Source organism: Dendrobates tinctorius, unplaced genomic scaffold, assembly GCF_039654945.1.
Source record: "Dendrobates tinctorius isolate UK_male_01 unplaced genomic scaffold, ASM3965494v1 ptg000191l, whole genome shotgun sequence".
Classification (NCBI taxonomy): domain Eukaryota; kingdom Metazoa; phylum Chordata; class Amphibia; order Anura; family Dendrobatidae; genus Dendrobates; species Dendrobates tinctorius.
Genome location: NW_027361858.1, coordinates 21577660 through 21605586, shown reverse-complemented (window position 1 = coordinate 21605586; position 27927 = coordinate 21577660). Strand labels below are relative to the sequence as shown.

General features: G+C 42.1%; 1 protein-coding gene across 2 annotated transcripts in view; it reads right to left on the bottom strand.

The window, feature by feature from the left end:
- ADAMTSL1 (ADAMTS like 1) overlaps nucleotides 1-27927 on the bottom strand; it is a 487614-nt gene that overhangs the window by 45805 nt on the left and 413882 nt on the right. For both annotated transcript variants that reach the window (XM_073552482.1, XM_073552481.1), the window contains exons 22-23: nucleotides 21817-21996; nucleotides 18655-18789 (exon numbers count right to left, since the gene is read on the bottom strand). In XM_073552482.1, the coding sequence (XP_073408583.1) occupies nucleotides 18655-18789; nucleotides 21817-21996 (315 nt within the window). The remainder of the gene's footprint in view (nucleotides 1-18654; nucleotides 18790-21816; nucleotides 21997-27927) is intronic.

Sequence of the window (27927 nt, the reverse complement as noted above, 5' to 3'; positions counted from 1 at the left end):
CAGAGGTCAGAGGAGAATGGGCAGACTGGTTCGAGCTGATAGAAAGGCAACAGTGACTCAAATTGCCACCCGTTACAACCAAGGTAGGCAGAAGAGCATCTCTGAACGCACAGTGCGTCGAACTTTGAGGCAGATGGGCTACAGCAGCAGAAGACCACACTGGGTACCACTCCTCTCAGCTAAGAACAGGAAACTGAGGCTAAAATTTGCACAAGCTCATCGAAATTGGACAGTAGAAGATTGGAAAAACGTTGCCTGGTCTGATGAGTCTCGATTTCTGCTGCGACATTCGGATGGTAGGGTCAGAATTTGGCGTAAACAACATGAAAGCATGGATCCATCCTGCCTTGTATCAACGGTTCAGGCTGGTGGTGGTGGTGTCATGGTGTGGGGAATTTTTTCTGGGCACTCTTTGGGCCCCTTGGTACCAATTGAGCATCGTTGCAACGCCACAGCCTACCTGAGTATTGTTGCTGACCATGTCCATCCCTTTATGACCACAATGTACCCAACATCTGATGGCTACTTTCAGCAGGATAATGCGCCATGTCATAAAGCTCGAATCATCTCAGATTGGTTTCTTGAACATGACAATGAGTTTACAGTACTCAAATGGCCTCCTCAGTCACCAGATCTCAATCCAATAGAGCATCTTTGGGATGTGGTGGAACGGGAGATTCGCATCAGGGATGTGCAGCCGACAAATCTGCTCCAACTGTGTGATGCCATCATGTCAATATGGTCCAAAATCTCTGAGGAATGCTTCCAGCACCTTGTTGAATCTCTGCCACGAAGAATTGAGGCAGTTCTGAAGGCAAAAGGGGGTCCAACCCCTTACTAGCATGGTGTACCTAATAAAGTGGCCAGTGAGTGTATATATATATATATATTAGATAGGTAAAAATCCGGCAAATGATCTGTCGCACACAGCCAGAATAGTCATTTAATGAAATAAAATAATAAACACAGTTTGCCATATTTATTGTTGTTTATTGTTCTGCTAGTCCATGCGAGGCCCTTGTTCTCCTGTAATAAAGAAAAAATAATAAACCAACAATTCATTTTCCCGAGGGGCCACATGAGAGACCATGACTGTGGTGGAGGGCCGAACCAATAGCTTGAAATTAATTCTATTCAATGTTAATTTATTAATATTAATTGTATCACTTAATATTGAGCAGATTTAAGTATGCTGACACCCCTATATATCTTTGAACCCAAGTACAGTCCTTTCTGTATATCGCATGAATCCCCCACAGCCCCTTATATACAGCATGAGCCTCATACAGCCTCCTCATATACAGCATGAGCCTCACACAGCCTCTCCATATACAGAATGAGCCTCGCACAGCATCCCCATATACAGTATGAGCCCTACACAGACTTCCCATATAGAGCATGAGCCTTACACAGCCTCCCTATATACTGCATGAGCCCCACACAGCCTTTCCATATACTGCATGAGGCCCCATAGCCTCACCATGTGCAGCATGACCCCCACACAGCCTACCTATTGTATATATACTGCATGAGCCCTACAGTCTCCCCATATACTGCATGAGCCTTACAGTCTCCCAATATACTGCATGAGCCCCACACAGCCTCCCTGTATATACTGCGTGAGTCACACACAGCCTCCCTATATACAGCATGAGCCCCACACAGCCTCCCTATATACAGCATGAGCCCCACACAGCCTTCCCATATACAGCATGAGCCCCACACAGCCTTCCTATATACAGCATGTGCCCCACACATCCTCCCCATATACGGCATGAGCCCCACACAGCCTTCCCATATACAGCATGAGCCCCACACAGCCTTCCCATATACAGCATGTGCCTCACAGTCTCTCCACATACTGAATGAGGCCCTACACAGCCTCCCTATATATTGCATGAGCCCCACACAGCCTTCCCATATACTGCATGAGGCCCCCATAGCCTCACCATGTGCAGCATGTCACCCCCCATAACCTCCCCGTGTGCAGCATGTCACCACCATAGCATCCCCATGTTCTGCGCGACAGCTCCATAGCCTCCCCATGTGCAACATGTCATCCCAATAGCATCCCCATGTGCAGCATGTCATCCCAATAGCATCCCCATGTGCAACATGTCATCCCAATAGCATCCCCATGTGCAGCATGTTACCCAAATAGCATCCCCATGCACAGCATGTCACCCTCCATAGCCTACCCATGTGCTACATGTCACCCCCTAGCCTCCCCATATGCTACGTCCCCCCCATAGAATCCCCATGCGCTGTCTGTCACCCCAATAGAATCCCCAAGTTCTGTCTGTCACCCCCAGAGAATCCCCATGTGCTGTCTGTCACTCCCACAGAATCCTCATGTTCTCTTTGTCACCCCATAGAATCCCCATGTGCTGTATGTCACCCCCTTAGAATCTCCATGTGCTGTCTGTCAACCCCATAGAATCCCCATGCGCTGTATGTCACCCCCAAAGAATCCCCATGCTCTGTATGTCACCCCCAAAGAATCCCCATGCGCTGTATGTCACCCCCATAGAATCCCCATGCACTGTCTGTCACCCCCATAGAATCCCCATGCGCTGTCTGTCACCCCCATAGAATCCCCATGTGCTGTATGTCACCCCCATAGAATCCCCATGTACTGTCTGTCACCCCCATAGAATCCCCATGCACTGTCTGTCACCCCCATAGAATCCCCATGTGCTGTCTGTCACCCCCATAGAATCCCCATGTGCTGTATGTCACCCCCATAGAATCCCCATGTACTGTCTGTCACCCCCATAGAATCCCCATGCGCTGTCTGTCACCCCCATAGAATCCCCATGTGCTGTCTGTCACCCCCATAGAATCCCCATGTGCTGTATGTCACCCCCATAGAATCCCCATGTACTGTCTGTCACCCCCATAGAATCCCCATGTGCTGTATGTCACCCCCATAGAATCCCCATGTGCTGCATGTCACCCCCATAGAATCCCCATGTACTGTCACCCCCATAGAATCCCCATGCGCTGTCTGTCACCCCCATAGAATCCCCATGCGCTGTCTGTCACCCCCATAGAATCCCCATGCACTGTCACCCCCATAGAATCCCCATGCGCTGTCTGTCACCCCCATAGAATCCCCATGTGCTGCATGTCACCCCCATAGAATCCCCATGTACTGTCACCCCCATAGAATCCCCATGCGCTGTCTGTCACCCCCATAGAATCCCCATGCGCTGTCTGTCACCCCCATAGAATCCCCATGCACTGTCTGTCACCCCCATAGAATCCCCATGCGCTGTCTGTCACCCCCATAGAATCCCCATGTGCTGTATGTCATCCCCATAGAATCCCCATGTACTGTGTCACACTCATAGAATCCCCATGTGCTGTCTGTCACCCCCATAGAATCCCCAAGTGCTGTCACCCTCATAGAATCCCCATGTACTGTGTCACTCCCACAGAATCCCCATGCGCTGTATGTCATCCCCATAGAATCCCCATGTGCTGTGTCACCCCCATAGAATCCCCATGTACTGTGTCACTCCCACAGAATCCCCATGTGCTGTATGTCACCCTCATAGAATCCCCATGTGCTGTGTCACCCCCATAGAATCCCCATGCACTGTCTGTCACCCCCATAGAATCCCCATGTGCTGTATGTCACCCCCATAGAATCCCCATGTACTGTGTCACACTCATAGAATCCCCATGTGCTGTCTGTCACCCCCATAGAATCCCCATGTGCTGTCTGTCACCCCCCATAGAATCCCCAAGTGCTGTCACCCTCATAGAATCCCCATGTACTGTGTCACTCCCACAGAATCCCCATGCGCTGTATGTCATCCCCATAGAATCCCCATGTGCTGTGTCACCCCCATAGAATCCCCATGTGCTGTCACCCTTATAGAATCCCCATGCACTGTCTGTCACCCCCACAGAATCCCCATGTGCTGTCTGTCACCCCACAGAATCCCCATGTGCTGTCTGTCACCCCCACAGAATCCCCATGTACTGTGTCACCCCCATAGAATCCCCATGTACTGTGTCACCCCCATAGAATCCCCATGTACTGTGTCACCCCCATAGAATCCCCATGTGCTGTCTGTCACCCCCATAGAATCCCCATGTACTGTGTCACCCCCATAGAATCCCCATGTACTGTGTCACCCTTATAGAATCCCCATGTGCTGTATGTCACCCCCAAAGAATCCCCATGTTCATACACATGAAAGAAAAAAAAAGACCACCATATACTCACCTTGGTCCCATTCCCTGGCGCTCTGCTCTTCTCCCTGCCTCCGGTGTGTTGACTGCGCCTAGGGAGACAATGTAGAGAGCCAGCGGGCAGGAATGGTGCGGCCTGCGGACCTCTGGTTTCCAGCCCCATGACTATCTTGGTCCACAGGCCGGACTGAGACAGCCAGAGGGACGGATGTGGCCCACGGGCCGCCCTTTGCCCAGGTCTGCTACAGAATACAGGGATATAGAAATCCAGTGGTAAATAGAGATGAATCTCTATGTATCAGTACAATGTGCCTGTGATTTCAGCGCCTACAGTGCATATTCAAGTATAGAACATTCTCCTACTCATGTCAGTACAGGCTGTGTCTAATGGCTTTTGCTACTGCATACAAACCTGCAGGTTGTGGGGTCGAATCAGGTGAAACCAGATTGCAAGAAAATAGAAGTATTGTTTATTTAATTGAATGTAAGTTTGTGCAGAGCATCAGCGAGAATACATAGCACAGAGTGAGTTCAAAGTTTGGGCACAGCCCTAACCTCCCAGGACAGCTCCCTCAAATTGGGACAGTAAAACTCAATATGCTTGAGTGGTGAATTTTGTACACCACAATCAAATTAGGTCTTTTTTCTATCCCTATGTAGAATGAGCTCTGCACTCTGACTTCCTATCCCTAGACAGAAGCATAAAGTAGCGCTTCTTGGTCGGCCCCCATTCTTTATATTGTCTGTGGTAATCCTCAGATTGACCATGCAATATGATAGTTATAGGGTATTATGGGGAAGCACACAAGGCAATGCCTGACGCAATTAGCCTGCTCACTGAGTCTTTAACAGTGTGTGAAATAGTACCATGTGCTGCCTCAGCTGTGGAGCAAAAGAGGACGATGTTCGTCATCAGGTGAAAAGAACTGTTGCTTTTTTTATTAATATGCATTTGAACAGAGGCGCAATGGCAAAAATTATGGGGGCATTACTACAAGATGGTGTGACCAGCTCCCGACAAACCCCCTATCCCGTACCTTTCACGTCTTGACAAGATGGGCACCAGGATGGGGACATTAGTATAAGATGGGGACCAAAATTGGGACAATAGTACAAGATGGGGACATTGCTACAAGATGGGGACCAGAATGGGGACATAGCTGCAACATGAGGACTAGGATGGGGACATTACTACACGCTAAAGACCAAGATGGGGACATTACTACATGATGGACAAAAGGATGGAGACATTACTACAAGATGGGATCTAGGAACTGGAAATTACTACAACATGGGAACCAGGATGGCAACATTGTTACAAGATGGGGACCAGGATGGGTGCATTACTACAAGATGGGGACCAGAATGGGGAAATTACAACAAGATGAGGACAAGAATGGAAACATTACTGCAAGATGGGGACCAGGACGGAAACATTACTCCAGGATGGGGACATTACTACAATATGGGGACCAGGAAGGGAACATTATTACAAAATGAAAACCAGAATGGGGACATTACTACAAGATGAAGACCAGTATGGGAACATTACTAAAAGTTGGGGACCAGGATGGGGATGGGGACATTACTACAAGATGGGGACCAGGATGTGGGACATTATTACAAGAAGGGGATTCGGTGATAATGGTAAGAGAATATTACTGTACGGGGCCAACAGGGGCACAGAAAAAAGAAAATTGGAAAAAAAATCAAATAAAGTATAAAAAAATTGCTAAATATTTGCCACTAAAAGTGCTGTTTTATGTACAAACTAAAGTAGGCAAAAAAGTACACATTTGCTATCGTTGCATCTGTAAAGACGCAAGCTATAAAACTTTTCCATGAACCATAAGCTGAATGCCATTAAAAAAAATAAATGATCCAAAAACATTTAAAAAAATTATCAAAAAGTCATATAGAAAAAAAATGATTTAACTGACACTGTCATCTCATCCTGCAAAGATTGCAGCCTGTCAAATTAATTTTTTTTCTATGTGCAGGCCATATATCCAGCTGAGTTCATGACCTCTGGTCTAGGGCATATAAATAATGATATCTTGGTGGAAGGGAGTAGAAATGTGAGGCTGTGGGCCCACGTTGCGCTTTTTAAGCATTTCCTCTGCGTTTTTGCCGCTGAAAAAACGCTTAAAAAACGCAAACAAAACGCATCCCATGCAATCTTATGGGATTCCGCAGTTGCTATGCCAATGTTGCGGATTTTTCCGCTGTGGAATCGCATAGCAGAAAAATCCGCAGCATGTCCATTAATTTTGCGGAATCGTGGCGATTCTGCTGCCATAGGATTGCATTAAAATGCTCACTTTACGCATGTGGTTATGCCCACCATGCATAAAGTGAGCGCTTCATGTGCGGATGGTACCCAGCATGTCCATTAATTTTGCGGAATCGCGGCCATTCTGCCGCCATAGGATTGCATTGAAACACTCACTTTACGCATGTTCTTATGCACACCATGCGTAAAGAGTGCGGATGGTACCCAGGGTCTAGAGGAGAGTCTGGGCACCATATTCCTGCAAAAAATAGAATTAAAATAAAAAAGAGGGATATACTTACCCTCTGTCGGCCCCCGGAGTCCTCAGCGGCGCTGCCGGCAAGTCCTGTTCCAGGCGTGCTTTGTGAGAATTACCTTTGATGACGTAGCGTTCACTCGACCGCAACGCCACAAAGGTCATTCCCGCAAACCACGCCTGGGAACGGAACTTTCCGGCAGCGCCGTTGAGGATTGGGATTGCCGCTAAGGAGATCGGGGGCCGCCAGGAGGTGAGCATATCAATATATATATTTTTTTTAATTATTTTTAACATTCTATCTTTTACTATTGATGCTGCATAGGCAGCATCAATAGTAAAAAGTTGGTCACACTTGTCAAGCACGATGCTTGAAATTGCTTGGAAAAGCGCTAGCATTCTGCAAGCTAAAAACGCTTGCAAAAAGCTTGTGTTTTGCGGGGAAACGCATGTGAATTCCGGATGCGTTTTACCCGTAGCGGGAAGTTGCGGAAATGCTGCGGACAATTCCGCAGCATTTCTGCAACGTGGGCACATAGCCTAAATGTTCATATTCAGAGAGTAATTCACCCCTCTAGGCTACAGCAATTTACTTGCTGTACCAGGAGAAAAGGAGGGTGACCCGCTGATAGAAGACACTAGTAGGGTACTGGACAAACTCAGACTATCAGGGGTCAGGCATTGCAGAGGTGAGTAAACCTTTCCTGTTTTTGTTATTAACTCATTTCCAGCATTTTAGGAGCAAAATAGCTTTCCAATGGACAACCCCTATGAAAGCTTAAAGGGAACACAGTTATCTGTGCCCATGTTTAATACCTTAGGTAAGTTCTAACTGTAGTAATTGTGCAATACAAAGAACTACATTTTAAACCAGCGTTTAATAAATGGGAATTTCTGGCAATGGAACTATACAGAATGCTTAATTAATGTGGGTCAGAGGCGGGAAATTCAATATACCTTGCAACAGCCAACTGAGCTACGATTATCCGGGAACGCATGCTTGCTTCCACAGGATTTCTTTGGCTGGGTCTATCTTGGACTATTATGAATTACTCCTGCTTGAGTGTTGTTATTTTAAACAATAAACTTGAACTAATTCAATATTCAACTGAGCTCTGCAAATCGACAACTTCATAACCGTGCCGTTCCTCAAATTCTATTTTCTAAGAAACTTTCTTTCCAAACATGTGCTAGAAGAAAAAAGAGAAAAAAAGGAACGATAAAATGTTGAGACCTTTCCTGTCATGGTTTTCATTATTTCCCCCACCGGCCTCTTTAGTAATGGAGAGTATAAAATCCTTGGAGATGATGAACCTTTAAAAATCTGAATATGTATATGATGAACTATAGCATTAGGGTTCAATCTGCATTACATTAATGTAAGGAACAAATTTATCTCTAAGTCAGGGGAATCGTTATAGCACTTTGCTGAGGAAGGCACCGTGGTGTCCCGCCAGCTATCAGTCTCCTTTGGTTTCTTCAAACAATAAATAAATGTTTTATTTGTAAAATATAATGATTTGTGCACTAGTGCAAAAAGCCATTAACATTTTTTCTGAAAAAAAAAATGTATGACTAATACTGGATTTGGCGTTACATAAGTACTTTACTGAGGAGTTTGCAACTTAAAGGAGGCAATGTGTGGCCTGGTGACCATATGTGAACCTAAAAGGACTTTCTATGGCTCCAGACTAATTTTGAACTCAAATGTTTAACAAGACACATCAGCATGAATACAATATATATAAGTGACAGGATTAGGGAAGACATCCATAACTTTCCTTTATTGCATTGCACATGCTGGACAGACTGGAAATCAAATAGCATCCATTCCACTTCATCCTCTAAAAATGGATCCTAATTGGCTAATGTTGAGCCTAGCGTTGCATCATATAAAACATGTTTGATAATCGAAGTGGTGCCTTGATCATTTTTCTCACCTCTGCAGACAGTAGAGGGCTTTACCAGCTTGAAAAAAATCATATGACAACCGTGCGTGGCCTAAAAGAACAAATTCTATTCACCTTTTACATTCCCCACTGTTCCAGAATTGACAGTGGTATAGCCCTTCACTGGTCTTTAAGCAAAGGCATTAATGCTTAAACAATGATGTCACTACAGTTGTGGCCAAAAGTATTGACACCCCTGCAATTCTGTCAGATAATACTCAGTTTCTTCCTGAAAATGATTGCAAACACAAATTCTTTGGTATTATTATCTTCATTTAATTTGTCTTAAATGAAAAAACAAAAACAAAAAAAAGAAGCAAAAAACAAAACATTGATCATTTCACACAAAACTCCAAAAATGGGCCAGACAAAAGTATTGGCACCCTCAGCCTAATACTTGGTTGCACAACCTTTAGCCAAAATCACTGACCAACCGCTTCCGGTAACCATCAATGAGTTTCTTACAATGCTCTGCTGGAATTTTAGACCATTCTTCTTTGGCAAACTGCTCCAGGTCCCTGATATTTGAAGGGTGCCTTCTCTAAACTGCCATTTTTAGATCTCTCCACAGGTGTTCTATGGGATTCAGGTCTGGACTCATTGCTGGCCACCTTAGAAGTCTCCAGTGCTTTCTCTCAAACCATTTTCTAGTGCTTTTTGAAGTGTGTTTTGGATCATTGTCCTGCTGGAAGACCCATGACCTCTGAGGGAGACCCAGCTTTCTCACACTGGGCCCTACATTATGCTGTGAAATTTGTTGGTAGTCTTCTGACTTCATAATGCCATGCACACGGTCAAGCAGTCCAGTGCCAGAGGCAGCAAAGCAACCCCAAAACATCAGGGAACCTCCGCCATGTTTGACTGTAGGGACCGTGTTCTTTTCTTTGAATGCCTCTTTTTTTTATCCTGTAAACTCTATGTTGATGCCTTTGCCCAAAAAGCTCTACTTTTGTCTCATCTGACCAGAGAACATTCTTCCAAAACGTTTTAGGCTTTTTCAGGTAAGTTTTGGCAAACTCCAGCCTGGCTTTTTTATGTCTCGGGGTAAGAAGTGGGGTCTTCCTGGGTCTCCTACCATACAGTCCCTTTTCATTCAGATGCCGACAGATAGTACGGGTTGACACTGTTGTACCCTCGGACTGCAGGACAGCTTGAACTTGTTTGGATGTTAGTCGAGGTTCTTTATCCAACATCCGCACAATCTTGCGATGAAATCTCTTGTCAATTTTTCTTTTCCATCCACATCTAGGGAGGTTAGCCTCAGTGCCATGGGCTTTAAACTTCTTGATGACACTGCGCACGGTAGACACAGGAACATTCAGGTCTTTGGAGATGGACTTGTAGCCTTGAGATTGCTCATGCTTCCTCACAATTTGGTTTCTCAAGTCCTCAGACAGTTCTTTGGTCTTCTTTCTTTTCTCCATGCTCAATGTGGTACACACAAGGACATAGGACAGAGGTTGAGTCAACTTTAATCCATGTCAACTGGCTGCAAGTGTGATTTAGTTATTGCCAACACCTGTTAGGTGCCACAGGTAAGTTACAGGTGCTGTTAATTACACAAATTAGAGAAGCATCACATGATTTTTCGAACAGTGCCAATACTTTTGTCCACCCTCTTTTTTATGTTTGGTGTGGAATTATATCCAATTTGGCTTTAGGACAATTCTTTTTGTGTTTTTTCATTTAAGACAAATTAAATGAAGATAATAATACCAAAGAATATGTGTTTGCAATCATTTTCAGGAAGAAACTGAGTATTATCTGACAGAATTGCAGTGGTGTCAATACTTTTGGCCACAACTGTATGTAGAGCATGTGTTTGTTATACATTCAGTGATTGAATATATGACAGTCAATAATTTAAAGGGAATCTGTCACCCCATTTTTGGACTATAAGCTGCTGGAACCACTATCAGGGGCTGTAATGCTGTAGATAAGCCCCCGATGTAACCTGAAAGATAAGAAAAGAGAGATGATTATACTCACCCAGGGGTGTTCCCGGGTCCGGTTCGGGTCCGGAGAGTGTCACAGTCAGGTCCAGCGCCTCCCATCTTCTAGCGGCGACGTCCTCTTCTTTGCTTCCCATCGTGGCTCTGGCGCAGACGTACTGCTCTGCCCTGTTGAGGGCAGAGCAGAGTACTGCAGTGCGCAGGCACTGGACCAGGTCAGAGAGGTCCGGCGCCTGTGCACTGCAGTACTTTACTCTGCCCTCAATAGGGCAGATAAAGTACGCCTGCGCTGGAGCCGTGACGGGAAGCAAAGAAGATGACATCACCGCTAGAAGATGGGAGGCACCGGACTGGACCGCAACACCCATCATACCCGAACTGGACCCGACCGCCCCTGGGTGAGTATAATATAACTCGTTTTTACAGAATGCTGTAGATGAGCCCCTGATAGCGGTGTCAGCAGCTGATAGTCCAAAAATGGGGTGACAGACTCCCTTTAAAGGATGCAGTACAAAAGTAATAAATTACTGCAAACCTGATCAACGGCTAACATATTCATTCTAAAGAAATTTTTATGCAAATGAACATTTACAAAGTTGTGTTTTGGACTTTATGTCCCTCATCAGTGCAATGCAGGCAAACTGGTTTGCTAGGTTTTAGGCCTTTTGACAGAGGCTGTAAGGTGGAGCATTGTATGCACTATAAGTCTGCTAACTTGGCGCTAACAACAAGGAAAAACTTTGCCCCTTAAAAACCTTGCCAAAAGCCTATCTCTTAGCCAACCAACTACCGTATCTTGCTTTGAACTCATCAAAGGCAAAACATCGAAAGACATGCCTGCAAATTGAGGTTCTGGTTTTGCTCTTTATCCTAAAGGGCATGTCACACTAAGAGATATCGCTAGCAATATCGCTATAACTAGTGACATTATAGCGATATTGCTAGCGATATCGCTGTGTCTGATACTTACCTACGACCGGCTCCCCCGCTGGTTATCGCTGATCGTGCGAGAACAGGATGGACTGTTTCTCGTCGTCAGCTTCCTGCGGCGCTTCCTGCTGTGAAGACGAGCGACGCGTGGAGCCGGGCGGGAGGACGCAGGATCGCCTGGTGTGACAGGTAAGTAGCGACCCCCGTCCCCAGCGATGTCTCTAGTGAGATCTGCCTGTGTGGCAGCTCACTAGCGACCACCTAGCGATGTACCAGCGATCCTGACCGCGTCATATCGCTGGTCAGGATCGCTGGTACATCGCTAAGTGTGACAGTACCTTAAGTCATATGGCAATGAAGAGATTTATTTGCAATTGTTTTGGGGATTTTTCCCTTCATCAGTGCAAATCAGTAGATCTAATTGGCTGAATAAGTGGTATTTAACCCCTTTGCGCTCCCAAGCCTGTTTTCATCTTCATGACCAGGCCAAATTTTAAAATTCTGACTAGTGTCATTTTATATTGTAATAACTCTGGAACGATTCAACAGATCCCACTGATTCTGAGATTTTTTTTCGTGACACATTGTACTTCTTGATAGTGGTAAAATTTGTTCAAGATGACTTGGTTTATTTGTGAACAAATTGGAAATTTGGCGATAATTTAGCAATTTTCACACTTTTAATTTTTATGTCCTTAAACCAGAAAATTATGTCACACAAAATAATTAATAACTAACATTTCCCACATGTCTACTGTACATCATCTCAAATTTTGAAACATATATATTTTTTTATTTGCTAGGAAGGTAGAAGGGTTAAAAGTTGATCAATTTCTCATTTTTCCAACAAAATTTACAAAACCATTTTTTAGGAACCACATCAAATTTGAAGTGAATTTGAAGGCCCTATATGAAAGGAAAAGACCAAAATTGACACCAATCTAAAAACTGTGATCGAGAATTATATTAACCCTTCAGATGCTACACAGGAACTTTTGCAATGCAGAAAGAAAAAAATTAACATTTAACTTTTTTTCACAAAAATTTTAATTTAAACCCAAATTTCTTTATTTTTACAAGGGTACCATGAGAAAATGAATATCAAAATTTGTTGTGCGGTTTCTCCTGAGTGCGTCAATACCCCATATGTGGGGGAAACCACTATTTGGGCGCATGGCAGGGGTTGGAAGGGAAGGAGCACCATTTGACTCTTTGAACACAATATTGGCTGGAATAGAGCGTGGACACCATGTTGCGTTTGGAGAGCCCCTGATGTGCCTAAACAGTGGAAACCCCCCACAAGTGAAGACATTTTGGAAACTAGACCCCTCAAGGAACTTATCTAGATGTGTGTTGAGAACCTTGAACCCCTAGGTGCTTTACGGAAGTTTATAACGTAGAGACGTGAAAATAAAAATCACATTTTCTCCACACAAATAATCTTTTAGCCTCCATTTTTTTATTTTCATAAAGGTAAGAGGAGAAAATTGACCCCAAAAATTGTTGTTCAATTTTTCCTGAGTATGCAGATACCCCATATATGGGGGAAAATCACTGTTTTGGCGTATGACAGGGCTCAGAAAGGAAGGAGCACTGTTTGACTTTTTGAAAGCAAAATTAACTGGAATAATTAGTGGACACCATTTGGACAGCCCCTGATGTGACTAAACAGAAGAAACTCCCCACAATTTGTAAACTAGACCCCTCAAGGACTTATCTAGATGTAAGGTTAGCACCTTGAAGCTCCAGGTGCTTTACAGAAGTTTATAACATAGAGCCGTGAAAATAAAAAATCACATTTCTTCCACAAAAATGATCTTTTAGGCCCAAAATTTTTATATACTTTGGGCACATGGCAGGGCTCAAAAGGGAAGTAGTGACATTTTAGAGTACAGACTTTGATGGAATAGTCAGCAGACGACATGTTGCATTTTGAGAGCCCCAGATGTGCCTAAACAGCGGAAATCCCCCACAATTGACCCCATTTTGAAAACTAGACCCCATAAGGAAGTTATCTAGAGGTGTGGTGAGCACCTTGAATCCCCACTGTTCAGAAAATTAAAATGCTGAGTCTTGAAAATAAAAAAATCTAATTTTTTTCACAAAAATGCTATTTAAGCCCCAGTTTTTTTTATTTTCACAAGGTTAACAGGAGAAAATGGACCCCAAGATCTGTTGAGCAATTTCTCCTGAATACGCAGATATTCCATATGTGAAGGCAAACTTGTGTTTCAGGGGACGGCAGGGTTCAGAAGGGAAGGAGTAACGTTTTGTAATGCAGAGTTTGGATTGGTCTGCGGGAGTCATGTTGTGTTTGGGGAGCCCCTGATGTGACTAAACCATGTAAACCCCTCACAAGTGACCCATTTTGAAATTGATTCAGTGTTTCCTTGTATGTAAATTTTATAATGTAGTGGTATACTTAAGTTGTGTAGAGTGCATCAGGTTGGCAAAATTGCGGCCGAAATATTGTTTTGTCATAGCCGGTAATAATTTTATCGTGTTTAGCAGCAAAAGGTGAGCTAGTAAGCCAAATTTCAGCATCATAGCCAGTATAGAACTCTAATGGCTATGTGCCAAAGTGCGCAAAATCCTCTTAGCTGAAGCCGCAGGCTTGGTGGAACCTCCAGTGAAAGGTCAACAGTGCCCAATGTATTTGAGATCTGGCCCTAAAAATTTACAGAACCTCTTTTCAAACATACATGTACATCCTTATAAATTTTCAACAAAATCGGAGAAGGTCGAGTGGGGACGATTTTTAAAACTGGTCCACTTGACATGGAGTGACCCATACGTGAGTTGTGTAGCGTATATTAGGTTGGCATACGTGAGTTATGTAGTGTACATTAGGTTGGCATACAGTGGGTACGGAAAGTACAGCTTGTAAAGTTTAATTCCATACCTGGCCCTTTTATGGGTTATGACCATGCGGAACACTGGAGTGTTGTAGAAAACATTGACACTCCAATATTGCCGAAGTTCTGGCTTCTTCACTAACCCCATGTGAAGAACCAGGCCCCAAAAGCCCTACTGTGTCTCTGGTCTGTCCCTACCTGACAGCAGAGATTAGGATAATGCAATGGCGCTCCAACAATGTAAGTACTTACGTTTAAACATTTTTTTTAATATTGATTTTTCAATTAAAACAATTTTCCTGGTGATAGGTCTTCAATTAAAGCTTTAATACAGTTTATATGCAGATAATTTTCATAAAAAAAGTAATTCAATGTCACATATTTACAACAAATGTTATGTAATGTTATTCAAACTGGTCACGTCAATACGATTTAATGTATATGATGTCTACCCTTATGAACTGAATCCATGTATGAATCTTTAGTGATGACTAACCCAGTAAAGATCAGTATTATTAGCATTGACAACATTTTGTTTTCTGTTGCAGTCCGTGGAATGATCTGTATTGCCATTCAGCCATGTGTGTGATTACAATTACTGTTTTTACCATTAAGCGTTCAAAAAGGAATGCCATGTGTTATGCATGTGGTCCACAGAAGACATTAGGTGAGTCTAATGATTACTGGCCAGACAGGGAAGCTGGATTCGACGACTTCTGTATATTCAGAGTAAATTGATGATTCCCAGTGACCTGACAGTACATATTCTAATTGTCCAGAAAGAAAAATAAGTTGGTCAAATGAAATACGTGATGAAAGACCACGTGCTGTAACACACAGTCACTGTTCTTCAAGTATGAGGAGGACACTTGATGGATCTAGAATATTATCAGTAAATATCCAACTTTTAGCTACAATACAATGTAAAAAGTAAAAGCATTCTCTATTAAATGATTTATGCAGTGAATGGCATTTAGTTCTGATAGATTACTGAACTGATAGTAAAAATCTCCAGATTTGCAAACAGAACAGTTTGTACATATTCTTAGGAAGTGCTATCATTCAGGAGAGGGAAAATAATAGATTTTATATGTGCATGTTCAATATACTAAGCAATGCATGACACTGGAGGAAAAGGGATTTTGGGATTACACATTGATGACCTTTGCTAAGGAAAACTCTTTAACGTGAGGGTCTGGCTCCCACCAATTAATGGTAAAAGAACCATAGATCTCCAGTGTGCAGCTGTGTCTGGTACTGCAGTTATAGAATCATAGAATCATAGAATGGTAGAGTTGGAAGGGACCTCCTGGGCCATCTGGTCCAACCCCCTGCTCAAAGCAGGATTCGCTAAATCATCCCAGTCAGATGTCTGTCCAGCCTCTGTTTGACTCATTCAGCTAGATGAGTGCGCACCAGCCACAAAGTAGTTCACCTATATGTGAAGGTATGTCTGAAATTGCTGTCTATCACATCCAATTGAATGGGCTTGTATAGAATAGTAACAGCAGCTGTCACAGAACATAACAAGATATGATTGGTGATAAGTGCCTGCTTGCTGATAACCGTATTCAAACAGGAGACATGGGAACGACTTTATCGTGAAGCGAGCGAATCGGACTGGTGGGACCAATATCAATTAGACACACCTATAACCTATCATGCTAATTGGTGAAAAGTGTCATCAATGTTTTTTCCCAATATGAAACCTTTTTTTGTTTTTCTTAAGAACCTGTTAACATTTTAGACTCTAAAGAAAGAAATAATCCTTCATTTTGAAAAGGATATTACTTTCAAGTTAGAGATGAAAAGCAGCCATACCAACATTTTTTTCTATCAAGCTGTTGTGTATAGGAATGAGTTTCTATGAGGGAGAATCAAAAGTTATCTGCACTCTGGCTGTAGAATTTTTATCAACTTTCGAAAAGAAAAATACATCATTTTTCGACGTAATCTTCCTGCTTTTCGATATACTTTGTCCAACTGTCAACAAGCTCATTACAAAATATTTAGACTGAGCTGCAAGCCACAAATGCAACCCTGTTTTCACCTCTTCTTCAGATGTGAATCTTTGCAAATGATTTGCCATGTAATCCACTGTCACTCCTCTCTTGTGTAAATGACAAGTGGGGCAGCCTTGTTTCTCACATCACAGTGACAAATGAACTGATGAAAAATGTTTAAACCTGTGCATCAGTGACTTGGGGAACAGCGTGCTCGATAAGACAGTCTAACAACAAAAGTTTTAATATATACAGTGCGTCATTTTCTGACTCAACTTCATATTTATTAAAATTCTAGTTTAGAATTGTGCCAAGATTATAACTTACGATTTCTTAACAGTTTTAACAAACATTCACCCCAATCACATTCTAAGGGCCCATGGTGGTTTATATTACAAAACGAAAGACAAGTCAAGTTCCAAAGTGTCTTATGGAGGCGCCTTATTCTTGCCATGAAAAGATGGGCAAATAAAGAATTAAGGTGCATATTATGGATCTGCACAAGCCCTTACGTATATTTGATACACTCTGACATATATGATATATGCTATGCTTAGATTAAACAGTTGGAAACTTAAAAGAGTCTTCATCTATACCAAATTTACATACCAGAACATAACATGAAAATACGTCATCTTGGAGGAAAAACTCCAACATGGCCGGTCAGCACATATTGTATAGCTTATAAATTATTCAGATCAGTTAGGACATTTCCTTTTCAGTTCATTTTCTGCTCTAAAACGTTTCACCTCTAAGAAGAATTAATTTTAAAACTGAGTAAAGTGGAATCTTACTATGATTTATGGAACATTTTCTAACGCAACAAATGTTAAGGAGTGTCCCACTGGTAAATCTATATAAACAAGGTGCAAGCTGATATCAATTTCTCAGCCACATGCTGCAAGAACCATGAGAAACTGACACAAATCTCAACCCCTAGGAAAAATAATAATAAAATAAAAACACAATAAGCTTAAGGAAAACATACAAAGTTAGGCCTTCTTTCAAGTGCCGCAAGAATTATTGTATACCCATCTTTACTTTACTTTCGTGGGCATTAAAAAAATAAATATTAATAAATTTCTCATGTGAAGACTGAAGATAACCACAGACTTTGGGTATAGGCTAGTGCAAGGCATAGCGTTTGGCTGGAGTATCAGAAGTCAACATACAGTATAGGGGTCAGTATTAAGAACATGAAGGTGGACATAAATAGTCAGGAGTTCAATGCACCAACTAACTGGGTTCAAGTCAATAGAGTACACGTAAAAAAAACTTTACAAATTATATTCTTCTTCTTTTAACTACAGAACCATAGATTTTTGTCATGTTGTATTTAAAATTTAAGATTAATGATAAAATTAAAATATATTTTAAGGGTACATTATACAATTTCCATGTCACTTTTTACCATTTTCCACCAAATCAATCTTAAAATATATATAAGAACTTAAGTTCAGCTCAATAGTGTCAGTGTGATGGGACTATGGCTGTGCCTCACTCTCTAAAGAAAAAACCTTTAACGTGTAATGATCACACCAAAGACAAAAGAAAATTTGCTCCTAGCATTCTACTTAGTCCGGATGCACACATATATAATAATGGTACATTTTTCTTCTACGTTATCATTTGGATTTGCAATTGCATTATACTCAGGTATTACACTCATGTTATACTGGCATTAGGCTTCCTAAGTTACATAGACGGCATGAAGGACTTACTACCTTCCTCATCCAGTAGTTATTTAGCTAGAATCAACACATCCGGTTCAGCTTTGCGTGGTATTCAGCATTCTAAGCCTGCCAACTAGGGCACCTCTTACACTTGCTAGATCCTTGACATGGTGATGTCATAACGAATGTCATTAAGTTGCATGAGCCTTAGTCACTTGACCTCACTTCATGGGGATAATAAATGCAAGATGTGCCGAGAATGCCAGGCGAAGGATGCCCTTAGTAAAAACAAAGACTGCCTTGGCCCACCTGCCACAGAACACCAGACTGAACAATGGACTGAGGAAGTCCAAATCTTTTTTGTCAACCCTACTACCAATACGTGAGGTCATAAAAGCATAGCAGAGAAAATTTACAGCGCTGATGAGAACACTTCACTGTAAGAGAAAATTATCATATATTTTCTGTTACAGTGAAGTGTTCTCATCAGAACTGCAAATTTTAATAAAATATGTTATACAAAAAGTAATTTTATCTACTGTACAATAGCTGTTAACTTACCTATCAACGCTGATCCACCAGTGTTCACCAACAGATTATTTCCGGTCAAAGATGTCATCACGGAAGGTGTTTCTGGACCAATTTCAGCAAACAACATTCCTAATCTTTCAATTCCAAAAGTATCCAGAGGAGGGTCTGAACAGATTGTATAAAAATAACATTATTACAAGAAACATTGCATGTCAAGATGATATAAAGGTTTATGTACAAAAATTATAGGCAAACATCTATAAATTACTAACCTTTAGGCTGTGTGCCCACGTTGCATTTTTGTAAGCGTTTCCGCAGTGTTTGTGCCGGATCAGACGCTGCAGAAACACTTACAAGATGCTTCCAATTAATTTGCATGCATTTTTGGCTTTTTGTGCCAATGCATGCGTTTTTAACAGCTCAGGTATCGCTTAGCGGCTAAAAATGCAGCATGCTCATTAATTTCCGCATAGCTGAGTGTTGTGAGCTCATCTGTTCATTCACCTTTTGTGTCCGAGGATCTCCCTCTTCTGGTGAAGGAAGGTAGTGAGGCTGATTTGGATGAAAGAAACCAAACACCTGATCAGGTGGATTGTGACTGGGTAACGGGAACTTCAGACTGGATATAAGGCAGCCGACGCCCTTCTGAGTGGCTAGGGATTTCTCTGCTGGATTCTTGGAGACCAGTCTGATTCCTGCTTTCCAAAGATAAGTTTTTGCTCCGCTATTGAACCTATTAGTTTTGGTTTTGTTTACCTTGTTTTCTGAGTTCAGCCATCCCCGGCTGGGGGTGTGCTGGATTCTTTTTCCTTGATCAGTGTTCTCTTTTGTTCTGCTTTCAGAATATTCTGAGTGCTGATATAGGTTTTGAAGTCTAGTGACTTCAGGGTCCTTTTTGCTTATCAGTTGTGTTGGTAATATTTTTAGCAGGGTTTTCTTGGATTGCAGACAGCAGCTTTTCTGTCCTGTCCTTTTTAGTTAGCTTGGACCCCATCGTTTGCTCAACCTATCTTTCTATCTGTGTTAGTGTTTTCATCTTGCTTCATCGTCATTATATGTTGGGGGCTGCCTATTGCTTTGGGGTCTGCTCTGGGGCAGTCAGTTTTTCCCTTTTCTCTCTTTAGGCTTATTTAGATCTCCAGCTGTGACGAGGTGTCTAGGATCACCGTAGGAACACTCCACGGCTACTGCTAGTTGTGTGATAGGATTAGGGGTCTGCAATCCGCTAGTTTCCAACCTCTCTGATTTTCTGGGCTGAGCTTGTGTTTTGTTTTTTTCCTCCTCGGTGACTCAATCATAACAGCTGAGCGTTTTTAGCATTCCCCGAATGTTCCCAGAAACTGCGTGTCAAAAAACGCGTCAAAAACACGCGGCTTTTTGGCAAAAAACAAGCAAGAATCGCGCGGAAAAAGACGCGCGTTTTCTGGGAAAGGGGTTGTGATTGCTGAGCGTTTAAAAATGCTAGCGTGGGCACATACAGTAGCCTTAAAGGATATTCCAATCTTATAAATAAGTGGCAAATCAAAAAGACACAGCATAAAATCTTTAAATGTTCAATGGGGTCAGACCTCTAGGTCTCTAACTGATTCTCAATAAAGGAGTACTTATTTAGTGCTGATTCCACTTCACTGTTGTTTATTTCATATCTGTGTGATGGCCACACAGTATGCAGGGCATTACAGCATGGCTCAATTCAAGGGAATGGGCCTGGTTGTAGGTTGGGAGCATCTCTGTTCAGGACAAACATTGAAGGGAATGTTGTACTAAAACAGAACTATTGACCCTTCGGTCTCAAATCAATGAAGGTCTAAGAATTAGGAACCCAAGTGATCATGTGATCATAAAGTAATGGCATGTCCTAGTAATATACCATCATCTTATAAAGTGGGAATGACCTCGTAAAGTAGCATTTGCTGCAGCTTATCATGGTCACTTTTAGAACAGATCTATAAAAACTGATGGATTATTCAGATCTGATCCTTTCATAAACAGGGGCACGTCACAGGATATCTATTATAAAAAATGGCTATACATTCTCGATGGAGACATACCTATTTTTGTCTAGACTGGAGGTTACAGTCATTCAACCTTGCCATACATGGCCAATAACATCGAGCAAAGTGCATGATCTTTATAGGAATAATCTGAGAACAACCTTTGATGGAAAGATCATTTGTGGACTAGTAGGTAGTTAAATGTTAATATGGGAAAGTAGTCTTGTGGTATTTTTAACATAACCCAATTTTTAGAAAATCTTTATTAAATTAGAAGTATTGTCCAAGGAAATTGGCAAAACACATGTTGCCATGTTTCAACCATGAACTGGACTTAATCATAGCATATGGTAAGCATACAAACACTTCAGTTCAAAAACAAAAAGCCACTCCCATTCCACTGACATCATGAGTATAGTATATATAGTATGTACATGTATGCAAATGCAACATTTCCAAATACGCAATATAAAAATTACATTTGAATCATCTCTCCATTAACTAATAAATATGCATTAAATTGGTGAGGTAATTCATACCATTAGGAGAGAAAGTATTAAGCTTTAATATATAAAAGGCTTCCCCATTCAGTAATATACTCCTCTAATTACCGCCCAGCTTTGGTAGGAGACATGTCAACATGTTTTTGCCGGATTCCTTGCATGCTACTTCTTTTAATGAAGATTCAATAATAATTGGAATGTTTTAAAGATACCACCAGCCTTGATTGGAATCATGCATTTTTGTCAGCCTTAAGGTACTGTCACACTTAGCGATGTACAGCGATCCCGACCAGCGATATGACCCGGTCAGGATCGCTGGTGCATCGCTAAGTGGTCGCTAGTGAGCTGCCACACAGGCAGATCTCACCAGCGACATTGCTGGGGACGGGGGTCGCTACTTACCTGTCAGACGAGGCGATCCTGACTTCCTCCCGCCCGGCTCCACGCGTCGCTCGTCGTCACAGCAGGAAGCTGACGACGAGAAACAGTCCAGGCTGTTCTCGCACGATCAGCAATAACCAGCGGAGGAGCGGGTCGCTGGTAAGTATCAGACACAGCGATATCGCTAGCAATATCGCTATAACGTCACAAGTTATAGCGATATTGCTAGCGATATCGCTTAGTGTGACAGTACCTTTAGACTAACATACATGGCCACCTTTAGACTGTTCCATGCCATCATGATATGCATTTACCTATAATCTGGAGCTGTGTTGATTCAGAAACTTCCCCATGTTTGTTGACTGCTTTGCAAGTATATTGTCCCTGGTCTGAATAGGTTATATTTCCAATAATCAAAGAAGTGTCGCTATGGCGGGGCACATGATGCAGGCGACTTTTATTTCTGTACCATGTAACATCTGCCTCAGGAAGACCTGCAAGAAGCACAAACATTACTATGGGATAGTGATCTTATGGCCTAAACAAGCGGCACGGCATGCAAAACAATTGGTAATCCAAGTGATGTCACTGCTAAGAAATAAATAGGCTGCACTCTAATTCTCTTTATAAACAGCTGCTGCCATAATCTTATTAGAAATATGTGACTGGAGGAGAGTAATCACAACTCACTGTGTCCCATAGTAAACTAATAAACGAGCTTCATCTTGATGACAGTACACTGAACGCTGCAAAATACTGGCAGATACTTATCTATCATGCAATGCTATCAAGGAGGCTTTTGATCAGCTCCCAATTTATTCTGCAGTAGGATAATCACTCACAATCTACAGCCAACATCATTCAGAACTATCTCCAGTGTAAAGAAGAACAAGGAGTCCTGGAAGTAATGATATTGCCATCACACAGCCATGATTACAACATCATCAAGTCTGTCTTGGATTATAAGAAAAGACAGAAGAATTTGAGTAAGCCTACATCCTCAGATGACTCGTAGATAGTTCTCCAAGATTTTTGGAAACCCTGCCTACTGAAATTCTTTTAAAACTGTGTTTAAGTGTATCTAGAAGAATTGATGCTATTTTGCAGGCAAAGGGGGTCACACTAAATATTGATTTGGTCTAGATTTCTTGCTTGGTCCTTTTTTCATGTCAACTTTATGTTTTTTGGCCGTACTTCTTCCATGAACACCACTTTTAGCCAAACAGCAATGAAATGAGTATAGCTGGGTTCCATTAGTTACTTTCAGTTGTGCGATGATGGCACTACTGCACATCTTCCGATTTCCAAGGTAAATAAGCATGATGCATCTTTCATCTGTTGCACTGAGTTCCATGGCCAACCAACGTCTCTACAATCCATAACGTTGCCCATTTCTTGGTGCATCTTCTAAAGCACATCTTGAAACCTTAGTTTGCTTTGAAATGGAAGCGAGCATACTGATGTAGTATAACTACCTTGTATCTTGTTCCTGTGCTTAGTCTTGCCATAGTGTATGACATGTGTCTTTCACTACTTCACCTATGTTCCAGAGTTTGGCTGTTCCTCACCCAGCTTTAAGCCTCAGTATTGCCACATAATCTTTTTTTCTCATGATGCCATCTATTTTGTGAAGTGCACCAGATGAAGGAGACACCTTCAGGTATCTTGAAATTGTACCCAAGGATGAGCAAGACTTGTGCAAGTCCACAATTGTCTTCCTGATATCTTGGCTGATTTCTTGAGACTTTCCCTTGATGCTACATAAAGAAGCAGTGTGTTTCAGGTGTGTAATAACCCCTTTACTCCCAAGGGTAGTTTGCATGTTAATGACCGGGCCAATTTTTACAATTCTGACCACTGTCCTTTTATGAGGTAATAACTCCGGAACGCTTCCATGGATCCCGGTGATTCTGACACTGTTTTCTCGTGACATATTGTACTTCATGTTAGTGGTAAAATTTAATTCATATAACTTGCGTTTATTTGTGAAAAAAATGGAAATTAGGAGAAAATTTTGAAAATTTCGCAATTTTAAAACTTTGAATTTTTATGCCCTTAAATCACAGAGATATGGCACACAAAAAACTTAATAAGTAACATTTCCCACATTTTTTTTTGTTAGGAAGTTATAAGGGTTAAAAGTTGACCAGCGATTTCTCATTTTTACAACACCATTTTATTTTTAGGGACCACATCACATTTGAAGTCACTTTGAGGGGCTATATGATAGAAAATACCCAAAAGTGACACCATTCTAAAAACTGCACCCCTCAAGGTGCTCAACACCACATTCAAGAAGTTTATTAACCCTTCAGGTGCTTCACAGGAATTTTTTGAATGTTTAAAAAAAATGAACATTTAACTTTTTTTCACAAAAAAAATTACTTCAGGTCCAATTTTTTTTATTTTACCAAAGGTAAAAAGAGATATTGGACTGCAAAAGTTATTGTGCAATTTGTCCTGAGTACGCTGATACCTGATATGTGGGGGTGGACCACTGTTACGGCGCATGGCAGAGCTCGGAAGGGAATGAGCGCCGTTTGACTTTTTCAATGCAAAATTGGCTGGAATTGAGATCGGGCACTATGTCACGTTTGGAGAGCCCCTGATGTACCTAAACAGTGGAAACTCCCCACAGGTGACCCCATTTTGGAAACTAGACCCCCCAAGGAACTTATCTAGATGTGTGGTGAGAACTTTGAACCCCCAAGGGCTTCACAGAAGTTTATAACGTACAGCCGTACAATTAAAAAATAATATTTTTTCCACAAAAATGATCTTTTCACCCCCAATTTTTATTTTACCAAGGGAAACAGGACACCAAAAGTTATTTGCAATTTGTCCTGAGTACACAGATACCCCATATGTGGGGGTAAACCACTATTTGGGTGCATGGCAGAGCTCGGAAGGGAAGCAGCACCATTTGACTTTTTTGGCTGGAGTTGAGATCAGATGCCATGTTGCGTTTGGAGAGCCCCTGACGTGCCCAAACAGTGGAAACCCCCGAATTCTAAGTCCAACCCTAACCCCAACACACCCCTAACGCTAATCTCAGCCCTAGACCTAACCCTTACCCTAGCCCTAACCCTAATGGGAAAATGGAAATAAATACATTTTTTTAAATTTTATTATTTTTCCCTAACTAAGGGGGTGGTAAAGGGGGTTTGAATTACTATTTATAGCGGGTTTTTATGTTTGGCAGCTGTAAAACGCTAAAAGATGCTTTTTATTGTAAAAATAGTTTTTGCATCACCACATTTTGAGAGCTATAATTTTTCTTTATTTTGACCCACAGAGTCATGTGAGGTATTATTTTTTGCGGGACGAGTTGACGTTTTTATTGGTACCATTTTTGGGCACGTGACATTTTTTGATCGCTTTTTATTCTGATTTTTGGGACGCAGAATGAACAAGTGTGTATGTATGTATGTATGTATGTATGTGTGTGTGTATGTCCGCACCGTCGCAGCTACAGCCACAAAATTTGGCACAGTCGCACGTCTGGACCCCGAGAGCGTCCTAAGCTATGTTGTGAGGTGAAATTTTAACCCTGCGCGTTCCAATTCACCAAACAATTTTGCCCCTATCTACATACTAGGGAAAAAGTGTGTGCGCGTCAAGCCCCGCCCCTCATTATGATGTCACAATGGTTGCCATGGCGACGCTGATGTCATCAAGCCCTGACGCTCATTATGATGTCATAATGGTTGACTATGGGATGGAGGATGTGTGATGGGTATATGGGCACTGGACTGTGGGATGGAGGATATGTATGACGGGTATATGGGCATGGGCCTATGGGATGGTGGATATGAATGACGGGTATATGGTCACGGGACTATGGGATGGAGGATGTGTGATGGGTATCTGGGCACTGCACTATGGGATGGAGGATATGTATGACGGGTATATGGGCACTGGACTATGGGATGGAGGATATGTATAACGGGTATATGGTCACGGGACTATGGGATGGAGCATGTGTGATGGGTATATGGGCACGGGACTATGGGATGGAGGATATGTATGATGGGTATATGGGCACGGGACTATGGGATGGAGCATGTATGATGGGTATATGGGCACGAGACTATGGGATGGAGGATATGTATGATGGGTATATGGGCATGGGACTATGAAATGAAGGATGTGTGATGGGTATATGGGCACTCGACTATGGGATGGCGAATATGTATGATGGGTATATGGGCATGGGACTATGGGATGGAGAATATGTATGATGGGTATATGGGCATGGGACTATGGCATGGAGGATATGTATGATGGGTATATGGACACGGGCCTATGGGATGGTGGATATGTATGATGGGTATATGGGCACGGGACTATGGGATGGAGGATATGTATGACCGGTATATGGGCACGGGACTATGGGATGGAGGATGTGTGATGGGTATATGGGCACTGGACTATGGGATGGAGGATATGTATGATGGGTATATGGGCACGGGACTATGGGATGGACGATATGTATGACGGGTATATGGGCACGGGGCTATGGGATGGAGGATGTGTGATTGGTATATGGGCACTCGACTATGGGATGGAGGATATGTATGATGGGTATATGGGCACGGGAAAATGGGATGGAGGATGTGTGATGGGTATACGGGCCCAGGACTATGGGATGGAGGATATGTATGACAGGTATATGGGCACGGGACTATGGGATGGCGGATATGTATGATGGGTATATGGGCATGGGACTATGGGATGGAGGATATGTATGATGGGTATATGAGCATGGGACTATGAGATGAAGGATGTGTGATGGGTATATGGGCACTCGACTATGGGATGGTGGATATGTATGATGGGTATATGGGCATGGGATTATGGGATGGAGGATGTGTGATGGGTATATGGGCACTGGACTATGGGATGGAGGATATGTATGATGGGTATATGGGCACGGGCCTATGGGATCGTGGATATGTATGGGATGGAGGATGTGTGATGGGTATATGGGCACTGGACTATGGGATGGAGGATATGTATGATGGGTATATGGGCACGGGCCTATGGGATCGTGGATATGTATGATGGGTATATGGGCACGGGACTATGGGATGGAGGATGTGTGATGGGTATATGGGCATGGAACTATGGGATGGAGGATGTGTGATGAGTATATGGGCACTCGACTATGGGATGGAGGATATGTATGATGGGTATATGGGCACGGGACTATGGGATGGAGGATAATTATAATTTGTTATAACTAACCACAGTTAGTTACTATGCCCGGGCTCTTCAGCTAGTATATATATATATATATATATATATATATATATATATTTATAATATAACAAGAATAACACCTAAATATGCTGCTTAGTCCATTCTGCCGCTAGTATGGCCTAATACAGTTGTAAAATTTGGTACAGACATTTTTAGGTAAACTACTGAACACCACCACCATACCGGAAAGCCTAAACATTTGGTCTCACTGGTTCATCAAGATTTATCTATAATATATAGCAGGTTACTGGCAAAGTTAATTTACATGATAAAACTGATTGCTATGTATAATATGATTGGATTTATCTGATTCTGCAGGTATTAGAAAAGAATTAAATAATACAACATTCTCTGTCAAATCAATTGGGCTATACAATTCTCCACCACTAGGTGGCAAAAGATTTGTATCTCAGTTACAATATATACAAGCGTATTCCTTCCACGTATGTTTTCACCATTCTCATAGAAGATGTGATCATGCAATACAAAAAGAAAGCAGAATAACAGCAATATGAGGCTGGTTAAATGCTGATTTGGCTCATTTGTGTTAATTAAGACTCTAATACCATGTAACACAAGTTATATCTGGTTTCCTCTTGTGGTCAAGTTTCTCGGCAGTAAAAAAAAAGTACCAAAATGCCGGATGTCAGTGTATACTGGATTCAGCTTCAGCATGGATTTCAGAAACATGGCTGAATTATAATGAGAAAGCTTGTTATGCCGTATAAGAGACAACCAAATGCCTTGTGACATTGTATGGAATATGTATTACTATTATCTTCTGGGGCCATCATTGTTACTACAGTAATCTTCGCCGCAGCATGTCTTCTGGCATCACCAGCAGGAGCCCAATGTCACACTTGCACAGTACAAATCAACCTTCGTGTTCAGAGTTATTGTATTCTAAGGTCCAAAGGCTACATCCAGTATGGATTAACATCTCCAAGTATTTTTGGGGTTTGTGTTCGATGATCCTACCTCTGACCTCTCCCTCTCGGTATGGAATATGCTTCTGAAGTATGTAAAAAGTACATTAATTTAGCAGACGGTATGTGAAAATTACAAGGAACAGTGTTATGAGGATAGGACCAGTTTTCATATGTTGCATACTTTTGCCATCTTTGTTGTAGTGTCTCATAGTTCTACATTGTGGTTACAAAATG